This window comes from Corvus hawaiiensis, chromosome 11 (assembly GCF_020740725.1).
Source record: "Corvus hawaiiensis isolate bCorHaw1 chromosome 11, bCorHaw1.pri.cur, whole genome shotgun sequence".
NCBI classification, from domain to species: Eukaryota; Metazoa; Chordata; class Aves; order Passeriformes; family Corvidae; genus Corvus; species Corvus hawaiiensis.
The window spans coordinates 16349907-16363186 of NC_063223.1; the positions used below are offsets into that span (position 1 = coordinate 16349907).

The 13280-nt window shown below is 37.8% G+C and overlaps 1 protein-coding gene across 3 annotated transcripts in view; it reads right to left on the minus strand.

The window, feature by feature from the left end:
• Window positions 1–753: 753 nt before the first annotated feature.
• CACNA2D3 (calcium voltage-gated channel auxiliary subunit alpha2delta 3) overlaps window positions 754–13280 on the minus strand; it is a 394450-nt gene continuing 381923 nt past the window's right edge. For all 3 annotated transcript variants that reach the window (XM_048315277.1, XM_048315278.1, XM_048315276.1), the window contains 3 exons: window positions 2910–3022; window positions 2078–2160; window positions 754–1253 (listed from right to left, as the gene is read on the minus strand). In XM_048315277.1, the coding sequence (XP_048171234.1) occupies window positions 1161–1253; window positions 2078–2160; window positions 2910–3022 (289 nt within the window). In that variant the 3' untranslated portion in view covers window positions 754–1160. The remainder of the gene's footprint in view (window positions 1254–2077; window positions 2161–2909; window positions 3023–13280) is intronic.

A 13280-nucleotide genomic window follows, 5' to 3' on the forward strand; every position in this document is an offset into this window, starting at 1 on the left:
AGATTCAGAACAGTATATTTTTTATTTCATTATTTTGTATTTGATGTATTATATTGCTGGTAGGACGCGTTCTCCTTTGATAGAGTTCTACTTTGCGTAAAACTCCAAAGATTAATTGAGACTAACACAGTTCAAAGATCAAGATCTTCAGCAAATATAGCCACAGCAGGGACTTCGCTGCCAATTGCAAAAGGAATATGCTCATCTCTATTACCTCATTTCCCTTACAAAGGCCTGGAATGAAAACAGTGGTCTAGATCTTTGCCTACCAACAGGCACACTCAATGAAAACCAATAATGGGTTCTGCTGACACAGATGTGTTGCAAGTCAGACTTTCTCTGCTTATGACTTTCGTCATAATGAGCTGCTCCAGTCTGCCATGAGATCTCGAGGGCAGAACACCAACAGAACAGTGTCACCCTTTGATATGGGCTATTCTACATGTCTTCCTACTCCTTTAGATGAAAAGTGCTCAATTTTGCCATCTGCAGCCAAATCAAACAGTTTGATCCAAAGCTTGCCCAAGTTAGAACCAAGGCTTTAATAAGGCTTTGACTCACTTTCTAAATGCAGATATTTTATAGCTATTTCCAGGAACCAAACTTTCACTATAATTCAGCACCATATATTACCTGCTCAGCTTCATACGCACACAGGCGTTTCCTAAAGTTGTTAATAAAAGCTATTCTGCCTTATTGTAAAAGCCAACTCCCCATTTTCTTCTCTGAATCTTTTCAGAAAGAGGCTAAATGCATAATAAAATATCATCCATTTATTTTATTTTCTTCCCATCATTCATTATTTGAACAAATATATTAGCATACTTAAAATACACTCTGAAACTGTGATTTTAATATACTTTATTGAAAAAAGTACACAGTTTAAATTGTTTTCAATGGGACAAAGCAATGGTCACCTCTATCTACCAAGTCCTTTTTTGATGAGTCACAACTACCATATGCCAAATTCACATCTGCATGACTTGCAAAGTAAAAAGATAAATCTTTTTTCAACATATCTTTAAGAATTTATATCACCAACAGTTTAAAATCATGAAATGCTGATGCTCTGACTATATTTCATGTCCTCTATGTTGCACCATTTCCCAGTTCACAGTTTATCCATGTTTTAGCATGCCAGTTGAACACATCAGTCGATGTCACCTGGAGAAAATCGTCAATAGCAGAGGAAGGAGAACAAGAGAAGGTTTAGCACTAAGGCCTGAGACACCGCCACATTCTCTTGCATTTTCCTAAAGAAAATAAAACAACAACAAAGGAAAATAAATACAAGCCACTACATTCAATTATGACACATGATTATTTAGCAAACATAGGCATAAGAGCACTGGTGCAAACAACAAAGCCCATTAACTAAATAGACTCAGGAAGTAATACAAGAACATGTTTTGAGTTGGACATGTTTATGTTGTAGACTGAAAGTGAGCATGAACAAGTGATCCCCTCCACCTTCTACTTTAGGTCTTGTTCTACATTGCATTACCCCATCAGAGGCAGAAGTAAAGCTACTCCAGAGTAAAAAGGATGTATATGAACCTATCCTGTACGAGCCACTGTAACCACATCCTGGTCTCTATCAGCTCTCCTTGGCACTGTACAAGAGTATTATGCAGAGCACAGAGCAGTAAATATATACAGTGGAGGGGTCACTACCCCTCCTGAGCAATATTATGTGTAAGCACAATGACTGTGGCATGACAGGTATGATACTGGAGCTAATTACTGAAGCAAACATTAGCAGCACAAAGTTCTCGGCCATCTCTAACAACGAATCCTGTGGTCAGTGCTTGAGCCAGAGTTCTCAGCTATTCCTGGCTGCCAGTGCTCACATCCTACCAAGTTCTCTTATGTGATACAAACCAGTCTGCAAAAGCAGCAACTCAGGACATTGTCTACATGAGCACAAAAAAGACTTGTAGCACACTTCCCTTACTACAGAGTTTTCTGTATATTTCCCAGCATTTCATCTTGGAAGATAGTTTTCCTATTTACTATTTTTAAAGAAATAAAAAATTTACCAGAGTCTGAAAGAAAGGAAAGGTAGATAGAAACTTACTTCAGGGTGAAATCCATGACAAGATTCTGGGCGTCTTCTTATCTTCTGAGATTTTAACCGTTCACATTTAAGGGATTCATTATGTATGAGGCAGTTAAGGAGAGATTGTATTCTCATGGGAGTGTTTTGAAATGAATACAGAGAAAATCTTTCAGCTCCTTTCTTCCTCTCCATCAAAACCCCCAGGTGATATGTGTGGTCACCACAAGAAAAAGTGATTCGAGTGCTTTCCTCTCCGTGATCTGTGTTTTCAACAGCACGTGTGCACTTACACTGCTGACCTGTCTTTCCATAAGCTGGCAATAAAAGCACACTGCAGGCTGCTTTTGACAAATTCCAACTTATGGGAAAAGACTAATCCTGAACTACCTGAACTACAGACCAGCAAAAACTAGGAAGTGGGGAAATTAAAAATCAAGTGATATATTTACTTTGCTACATTTTTGTATTTTTGGAAAGCAGGATTCTGAAACATTTTCAATGCTCCAGTCATACCTTAAAAAGAAAGAGATGTCTATATTATAAGAAGTTCTATAAGTTTCAATATCATGAGTTCCAGCCTCATGAGAAAATTGCATAGTGCATAATTTGAAAGATGTCCATCTAAAGATGACCATGACCTTATGCTACTTAAAGATCCACATGTGCTTGCTTAATTCATATTAAAAAAAAAAAAAAAAGTGAATTCTCACTGAAAAAATAGTGAGAACACATTTCAAACAGCAAATATAATGGGTGACGATGTCATGCAATGCAAGTTTCCCATGATAAGAAAATTTTCAATGTTTGCATCTTGAACCTCTTTCTGACCAGCTTGTAAATAAAAGGATATACCTTATTTCTATAGGTGCCATGGTAATTGGTGGGACAGAATCACAGAAGCATTCATTATCTACTACCACCATGAAGAGGTTGCTACTTGGGATCTGCTGGATAACAAAAGACCTGAAAATTAAAAAGAAAACAAATAATGGTGACATTATCAGCATTTCTGAGTCACTGGTTCTTGCTAGGAATTTATCATATTTTTCTTTTTCAGATTTCAGTACTGAATTCCACTCCATTCTGACTACCCAGCTACTTATTTATGGTCTGGAATGAAACAGATCCACAGCACTGATGAAGGTTCTTCTGCAGCCACACAGCTCACAGTCCCAAACTTGAGTCTCTACAGTTGTGTTAGGGACTTTGTGTGTTCTGGATGTTGCTTGAAGCAACCCCAGCTGCTGATCTCAGCTTTCATCTGTCCTCTTGAGAGTCGTTTCATTACTGAGCCAACAAAACAGAGATTAGGCCTCAAAATCTTTCTAAGCGAAGAGATTTATTTTAGAATAATAATGACTATCTGGTACAAATATGGTGATAACTCAGCACCACATCCAAATGAAGACAAAGTAGGCAACTCAAAGAGAGAGTGAAAAATAAAGACATTTTTTGTAAGAAGGAAAGCACCCAGGGGAGACAAGGGAAGGATCCTGTGGGTACCAGTCAATGATGCACAGAGTTTCAATGAGCTGAACCCTTAAGCACATACCAAAGAGAAAAGGGGTAGAGGGCAGAGCCAAATAGGCACTATTTAGCTGTTCCTTTGAAATTCAGGACACAACACAAAGAATGGCTTTAAGGCTCAGACCCAATTCTTAATGAAATTTTAACACAATCTATTAGAATTTATACATCCTATCAGCAGCGTATCGGCCATTTCGAATATCACTGAAATCTGGCAAATCCAAGAATTAGGTGTTTTGCAGCGTGGTTTGCTGGTAAATGTACAGAACATTGAGTGAGGGTTTGAGCACCAAGAAGTTGTGGAGAGAAGCATATTTTTCCTCAGACATCTTTCTTTAAATACATATTGTCTTACTATAATAACTCCCTGCTTTTTCCAAAGATCACAGAAGATGAAATAGCAGAGAGGGCAGGGAATATTTAAACCTAGCCTAAGAAAAAAAAGTTTGGAAAACTTACTATAAAAATGTTGCCAACGGAAAGATTAAATGCTTTTCAGTATTTTTTAAACTTACTGGACCTCCATTAAAATTACACTTAGAGTGATCTGCAATATGTTAACTTTATGTTTGTACATGAAATATACATTTATGGCATAATGTAAAAGGCTGAACTTTATAAATGTACCTATCAAACAGCTGGAGCATGTAGCAAGACTGACATCATTGTAATGGAGCATCTGTGGCTTTGTGGATTTGTGTGTGGGAGAAATGGGGCCAATAAAGGAAAGGAGGGAAAATCTTTAGCAGGCAATAGCACCAAAACTGCATGAACTTCTCAAAACAGCTAGGAATAAATCAAACAGTAAAGGATAGAAAAAACATTATTTTTATTCCCAGAAATTGGCATGATTTGCATTTTGTGCAGTCTGAAACTTATATTTATTGTATCTTTGAAACTAGCTCAGAAGAGAACCTGGCGGGCATAAAGTGCTTTAACAATTAATTGGATACTAAATGAGTAAGTTCTCTTTTTGCTGAGAAGGGAGTAATTACTCTTCTGTTTTACCTATGGTGTGCCTAACTTCAGGCCCTTTTGTGATGCATCTTTTTGTGAACACTGAAGCCTACGGAAAGCAAGTACCATCCATGCAGGCTTAAAGGTGCCAGTTCACGAAAGCCGGACAATTTCCCATTCTGTTTATTTTTTCACCCAATTCTTTGAGGTGCCATAAAGGCTGTGTAGTTTAATGCTATTCCTTCCCCAAACTAGAGAGGGGGGAGAAAAGTTCCTATCACTTCACCTAGCTGGGAAGAAAGCACTTAATCCAGAAAAATGTTTCAATTACAGAACTATGATGCTGAAAAAATTACTACACAGCTACACTACGGAGTCTAGCAAAATGTTCTGTATTGCTTTATTACTCCAAGCCTTCATAATTTTTGACTTCATCAATTTGGGGAATGTATGCAATGTACATGCATTGATTGATGGAAAATATGAATTAAAGGAAGCTCAAAGAACAATATATTAGTTAAGTAAAAAATCCTCTTTGCTACCTTAGGAATTATATCATAGGTATCAACTAATTACACTGACTCTGTTTAAGAAACAGTGACTATTCTTACAAATCTACAGTCTGTTTAACTAGTACAGAAGTTTGTGAAGTGTCTGAGCTTATGGTGGCTGCCACAGAGCATGGGACTGCTATAAAGAACCATAAAACAATGAAATTTTTGGCTCATCCTGGCATTTTTTTCCCATAGTGCACAATAACAACTTAACTAATATCTTGAAAAGTGAGACAACTGGCTTCTCATCCTCCCACTAAAAGTAAATTAAGAAGAACATGTTTTCTTCCATCAAGCAGTATATGGATGTTTTCTCTTACACAATTCTCAAGCATAATCTGGAAATGAAGTTGTAAAGCCAACATATCAACAAGTGAAGACAGAGGATTCAAGACCGAGACTGAGCTGAGCAAATAAATAAGGGCAAAAAATGTCCATTTTCGCTTTCTTTTCTAATAATAGTTTGCACAAACAAATTATACTTCTTTCAGCCGCTGTAATTTAAGATCATTTCACAGTCATGAGATATTCTTACCCTCAGCAGATCAGTGGCAAAGCAGTTTGTGCCAATCGTAACCACCACAGTTGCTGTGTGACTATTCAGATAATTCACATGGCACTGCTTCCATGCCCAAACTGGATAAAGCACGCAATCATCCCAGCAGCAGCTCTGCTGTTTGTGATCAGCCTTCAGTTCCCATGGTGACATGCATATGCATCTTTGAAATTCATTTTGAACATTCATGCCAGTAAGTCTCAGAAACCAAACATTCAGAGAAAACAAAAGGTGTATGAACACAGTCAGACCAAAGCCTTTCAGAGACTGAGACATTCCACCAAAATACTTCACTGTATATGCCAAGGTTCTGTTGCAAGGGAGAAAAACCTCCAGCAAACAGCTTCCATGGCTGCAGTGAGAAATAAAGTAGCTGACAAAGTAGGGAAAATAGTATTATCTCTTTGTAAGATCCACTGTGAGCCTCTAAAGTTTCTCTTACAATAACCATTTCTGAACACCTGCTGGCTAAAGCTGGCATTTGTGTCCCTGGTAATATGGAAACCAACTCTCAAGGACTGAGTAAGGAGTTTGGCTGAACTTCATTGCTGTTTTAACAACCAAAAGAAAGTCTATGTTTAAGTGCCTTAGTATTATGAAGAATATTTCACATTTAAAGGGTAAAGCTCTTTTTGTTTTAAATAGTGTAAATCTTTTGATTTGAATCATTTTCCTTTACTGCAGTAGCATCACCATCATTTGATAGGGGCAGCACAGGAGTAGGCTTGCATATATCTCCAAATAGAATAAACTGTTGGGGTTCCTGTTGAAGCCACATTGAGTCAATAAGAAGCCCATTAATAATTTCTCCTCTATCTTTCATCCACTGAGGAACTAGCTTGGTTTATTTGATGTGCAGGTTCAGAGGGTTTAAACAGACCTGAAAACAAACTGCTTCTTGCCTTTGTGGGGAAGGTGAGGAAGGAAGGAATTTACTACTTGAAAGGGGTAGACAGAGAGGGAGGAAGAAAATCTAGTTATGCCAAACTATTTTGTTAATGAATTAAAAATAACAACAGAGAGTAAATCTGCAGGAAACTTTGTATTTTGAGTCACAGCATTACATGTCAATTTTTTCACGTTGCACACAGAATATCTGTTTCTTTTTAACCTGTTTTGGTATTGGTCCATATAGAGACGTGTACAAATAAAGTGCAAATTAATTTGAGAAAAAAAACTTCATGTTTTAATTGGAAACAGTAAATATTTGCTCGAAATGCAATACCTATTGATCTTCTCCTTGAAATTAATTATTCATTGTGGAATTAAATAGGAAGAGACTTGGAATTCAAGTACTGCTGCATTCATAATTATATTTGGTAGTCATGCTTCTGAAGGCATGATAAGAAAGCACTCTTTTAATGTGTGTCTGGTATCTGAATGACTCTTCCCATAGAAGATCAGTTCCTTCTAACTCCTTTAGACAGCCTACAACTCTGAAAGCTTCACAACAGCACTGTAGTGCAAATGCTGGAGTGCAATCACACCTGCTGCCTTTAAGAACATAACTCAGGTTCCTACATTAGAAGGGTGATCACCTCCAGCTCTGGACATGCCATTCAGACTGTCTGGACAAACCATTCGAGAATAATTTGGGGCAGGAGCTTGGCTTTGGGGATCTGAGTCATCCTCTGGAGGAGGGTCCTTCTCTCTAATGGATGAACAGTAATCCTGCAGAGGAATGCATCCTAAACAGGGTGAAGCATAATCCCTAAAGCTAAGTGTGGGCTACAACACCTGTTCTGAGAGAGACAGCACATTACACTCAAACCTGATTGGTTGGGGTTTTTTTTGTTTCCTTTTGTTGTTGTTGTTGTGTTGTTTTATTTAAATTTAAATGGAAACTCTCCCTTTAATTTGTATATATAAAAGTCTTTAAAGAGTCATAATATATATTCTATTGTTATAATAATTTCTTCCCAGACTATGTTAAAAATAAACCAAAACAACCAAACAAACCAAAACCCCCAACCTAATTCCCAAAATGTCACTTATTTTTCATAAGAATTGCTTTCTTCTGTAAGTAGAAATAATTAGAATATATACCGTGCAGGAGCAGGGACTGAGCTGACACCACCCTTGCAGCACTGCCTTCTCTCCACACTGTGCTTCTTTCTCTTTCTTTCATCTTTCCACCTCTGGACTTCTGGGGAGGTAAAGTTTTAGTGAGGCAACTGGGAGAGGGACAAACCTCTCTGGAAAAGGAGGAAGATGTTCCAAGGTGGAGGAAAGGACAGGGATGACAGGACAAGCAGTGACAGTGCCTTGTGGGAAAGGATATAGGGAAGCTGGTTATCAACTGCTGCAGGAGGAGGCTTTGCCATGAGGCCTCTGCAGTCTGTCTCCTTAGAGATTTTGGAGCATTTCTCATATTGATGGAAAAAGGCTCAGCAGGACCACAGCAGAGCTGTGCCCTTCTTACTTCCTGGCTGCTGTTTCTTCTGGCAGACCACGTCCAGCTTACTGGCCAACTTGAAGATCACACACTTCTGTGAGTCACTGATTTCCCTTCTTAATGCAGGTCATTGCTTCACTACAAATACCTCAATCATATGGTACAAAATCTATATGTGGTAGGCTTAACATCTTGTCTCTGAAATGCTGTTGGTTTCACCTTTCCTTTCCTAGATCAATAGCAGGCAAAGCTAAGGTAATTCTACTTCAGACGTGCCAGAGATGTGTCTCGTCCAGCTAAGCAAACCTAACCTTTAAGTTGTTTACTCTCCACTATTTGACTACAATATCTGCTATTAAAGGAGATCGATATTACAGTTGAGCAGCTTAGTCTCTGTATTTCCATGCAGGAGAGGTAATCCATTTCCTTGTCCACTGGTGTTAAACTTCGAATGGGATATAAACTGAGCACAGGGGTGAGGTTTCCATACTAATAAGCAGCTATTTCCATAGCCCGAGACACAGTGAAACTTAAGGAAACTTGTTCAACACAGCATATTTTGTATGGCCTGAGAGCGGGCCAGGCAGCTGTAAGAGTGGACACAGTGATACTGGGTTGTTCAGACTGAGCATCCCAAAGACCATCATTTCTTGGTCATTTGTACTGAACTATTTTCCTTTTCCTGCCCTGCAGCCCTGCTGCCATTAGCTGGTGGCTACTGACACTGCTACAAGATTGTTTCAGCAAAAAAGAATGGCAGGGAACCTCCTGAGAGCATTCAGAAATCTCTGATTTTCAGATCCATGGCTCCCTATTTTCTTCAAACAGCTGCAAAGGCTGAAAATTATTAGAGGGAACAGAACTAATGTCAAACAGCATGGAACTCGGAAGACACTTACAGGATAAAACTATGCTTGTGGGACCAGAACATTTAGACAAAATATCTTCCTATTATCCTGAAGAATGGAAGATATTTCTTTGTAATTTGGGGAGGATTTGAACACAACAACATTATAAGCAATTCAACTTGTCCAAAAACAATGCTGTGTGTTTCTTGTTAAAAATTATTTCTTGTTTTCTCACAGAAACACTTCACTATTGCACTTTGCTTTAAAAAGCCTTGTTCATAAGTAATAATTGCTGATCTATAAACTGTATTTTACAATTGGTATTCTCTTTTACTTTTACAAAAATACCCTGCCATTATATCTGTGCTTATAAGAACATTCTGCAGTAGAATATGTGGTCACAACAAACATATGTCTTAGGCAGGATTTTAGTAATATAAATATTTAATTGACTGTTTGGATTCACTTTTAATTCCATGCTCAGGTTTAGCAGCCTGAGTTAAGGGCAAAAAAATCCTTGTATGTATTTTCCATTTGTTTCCTTAATGACCATTGGAACACTCTTACTGTCGTTTAATGTCACAGTGATGACTGTGGGACTTAAAATCAAATTATGAGTAGAATATCAGAGTATTGTGTTGGCAAATGTCACTCCTGCACATACATCATCAAATCAATCATTTTTAGGTGACAATAGAAAAGATCTTTTAAATACCACTTGTTTTGCTCAGGCATGCCAATCCTACAAAGGGTGGTAGAATTTCACTGTGAGTGGTTTGAACGGAAATAAACGTAGGGCAATATTTTCAAATTGGCAACCTAAATACATGCACATAGATGTGAGGAAGTGTCTCGATTTCCATGTACTCAAGTTAGACAGCCCTCACTGGCCACTCTGGCTCCTGAGCATCACTGTAAACTCAGCCATTTCCCTCTGGGCCTTTCAGTGTGTTTCTTGCATGCAAACCTCCATTAATGAACTTGGAGTATTTTGGATTAAGATGAGTTGTAACTTTGGGATTACATTTCATATCTGTCAAATGTGATCTTTCCTATTTTTTAGAGAAAGAAAAAATACCAGCATCAGGGTAGAGTAAATGGAAAATATTGTGCACGCTGCACTCAAATATGCGTTACTCACATAACTGTTGGTTGCAAACGTTCAACCCTTATGGCCTGGAACAAACTTTAAGCATTCAACTGAAGTGCAGATATCCACTTTGCTGTTTCCCAACTCCTATCATGTGCTTTCCAGGCTGCTGGCCACATTTCCAACCCACATTTCTCTCACTTATCACATTTTTTGCAGTGAATGAATGAAATGTTTATATCACAGTCAAGTTGGGCTACTTGTTTTTTGTTTTCTCGGGGGTTTTTTTCCAAATAAATGATGATAGAGAATGAAATATCTTTAATGCAATTTATAAAAATAACATATATGCCAATAACAACATTTCTGAGAGCTGAAGCAGTATACAAGAAATCAGCTAGTGGCTCTCTCACATGAAAAGAGGCAGATAAACTCGCAGCCTCAGGCTTGTAATCAGATCCTGACCTCATGCTAGCAAAATATTTCCACCACATAGAGCCTGACTGCCTGTAGTACAATTTGGTATCAGTGCAAACATACTTATAGCAAAGTTTAGAACTGAGGATTTAAGTGAGCAGTGTCATCCTCACCATTCCTGTGCCTGCTGAGTGCTCAGAGCCCCACAGAGCTGTGCCATGGCTGGAAACCCCTTGGCTTCAGACAGGATCCCCCAGAAGTGCCCATTCTCGCTCACTGCCCACCAGGGGATGCTTCTCAAATAACTGATGCTCAGACAAGAGTACTTGACCAACTGCACGTTAGGAATGCTGCAAACATCCAAAAACTTAGAGTGTGCAGCCTTTAGGATGACAGAAGATCCTTAGTGTAAGGAGGCATTGGGCTGTTCATAAGTGCAGCCACCCTTCCATTTGAGGATGCAGGATAATGGAGAGTTTCCAACCTCCAGGGTTAAAATGTACTGGCAATTTTTTTTCAAAGAAATTGAGACCAGGAATCCCACAAACTTTAAATATTAGTCAACAGTCATACCCTTGAATAAACCCGAGCTCTGTGGACGTAAGTGGGTCTCCACAAGCAGAGTGGGTACCTGGTTCTGTGCTCACAGTGACCAACAGAGGAGACACAGTAATTGGCACAAAGCAAATCACATCAGAGGTCTCTTAAAGATTTTTTTCTTTTGACAGTGACACCTGGTTAACAAGACCACAACAGAGAGGTCAGAGAAGATATCCAGGCTGAAAAATGCTGCTCCACTAGAGCATGTTAGCAAATATGTGTTTTTCAGCAGAGTTCTTCAGCTCTACTCAAGTAGTTGTGGTTTGTATTGAGAGACATCTCAGATTGTGTTTTTTAAAATACTATATGATTTCTAAGGAAGGTTCTAAATATAACTTTAAGATTAAAAAGCCAGTTGATATATTCTGGTTTACAAAGGCTCACAGATATCATATGACATTGTGAAAGTAACTTTTGAATTGGTAATTACTCTTTTCCACAGATTTAGGTCAAGTCTCATCTACAATATGACTCTAGCGAGGTGCTACACAACAGAAACAGAAGTATAAAAAGCAGAAACAACAAGGAGATTCACATTAAAAGTATAATAAATCCTAGAATAGAACTGCTCATTGGATGTGTCTACAGTGTGTTTTTCAAGGGTGTTGTTAATTTCTTTCTGTTAACATAAACTTTAGCAATAAATGAGAAGGCCACATCTGAAAGACATAAGCACACTATATGCCATCTTTTCCATAGCCAGCTAAAATTCTATATTATCTTACGTAATATACAAATGTTCCTTGCATGGCTCTCAAATCTTAATATTCATGTCGTTCTTCTAACTTAAAGGCTTTTAAATATCCTTTAAGCTCTCCCAAACCCTTTAAAAAGGAAAGTGCTCCATGTGAAGATGTCTAAGCCATGTTTGCTTTGTTTTTCATCTGCCAATAACATGAATATATTACAAACTAATGTTCTAGCATTAGCAATTATTCACAAGTGTGCCTGGCTTTAAAAATTCATCGCATCATTTCTCAATTTCAATTAATTTTTTCTATCCCAAGCCATTGTTAACAAAAATAATATATATTACTACTCAGCTCTATATATTATGGCATTCATACAACTTTTTTAATTCCCTGTCATTACAAAACATCCTTTCATTGCATCGGCTACTATATATCATTTTGTTAATATTTATTAATACTTGTTCAAAATATAAAATTAAGCTAACTTTTAAGTAGATTATTATTTGTATTTTAATGGAGTACTGATTTTATTATGAACAGTGAATGGGTGCAGATCTTCATCATCTTCCCCTGCAGAGGTTTTATCAGAAGTGGTGAGGTAAGAGAAAGAGTGCACATCTCATCCTACTGGCGAGAAGAAAACCTATAGCAAAACTTCAGACATTAACACACTCGGTAGGAAACAGGCCCAGGTATCTACAAGATTTTACAGTGCTTACAGAGGGAGACGCAGGGTGACATTCTGTGCATAAACAACTAAAATGCCCCAGAATTCAACAAGCATACTAAAAAAGTTCTGAAACAAAAAAAGAAGAAAAAGAAAAGCAGTACTGAAGATGTCTGTTTAAAAACAAAAACCCCAAGCAAACAGAAGTTCCCCAGCCTTGAAAACTGTCCAAGGGATTGTTAAACTAATGACTGGCAGGCACAGACCTGCCTGGTAACTTAGATATGTCTTGCCCTATTATTTTATATACCTTTTTTCTTAAGCGAAAATAGTAATTTACAGTGTTTCCTGAACTGGTCATTCAAAATATACATTATCAAAGGGTAGAGTTAAATTGCCCATACAGTGACTTTAAATTACACCTGCATGACAAACATTATAATCACTGGTGCCTTTGAAGTGAAGAGAAAGTTACTCAGCCTGCAAGTGGAGAAGTGTGGGTAACACACAATATAACATTTTAAGCTAAGTATAAAGACCTTTAATAAACAATTCTAGCAGTTTAAATTGCATAATTTGATACTTTTTACAAGGAAAGAACAGGGAAAAAAATATTTTTGGATCTTCTGGAGTTTTGGGGTTTTGGCTAAAATAAGTTTCTAGAAATACTGCTGTTGCCTCAAATGTAAAGACTTTTTAACAGCTGTAAGTATTCTGAAAGTCCGGAAGATCTGCTTTTCAAAACAGAGGTACCAGATAATTCCATATACTTAGATTTTGATCCTTGAGACTTCAACACTGAACCACTGAGGCATGCAAAATACAGTTTCCCTTGAAGATATTCCTTTACTTCCATGCATATGTTAGCAAGTTCTCATAAATTAAGGCTTGTTCAACATTTTAAAGACCAGTCCTGAG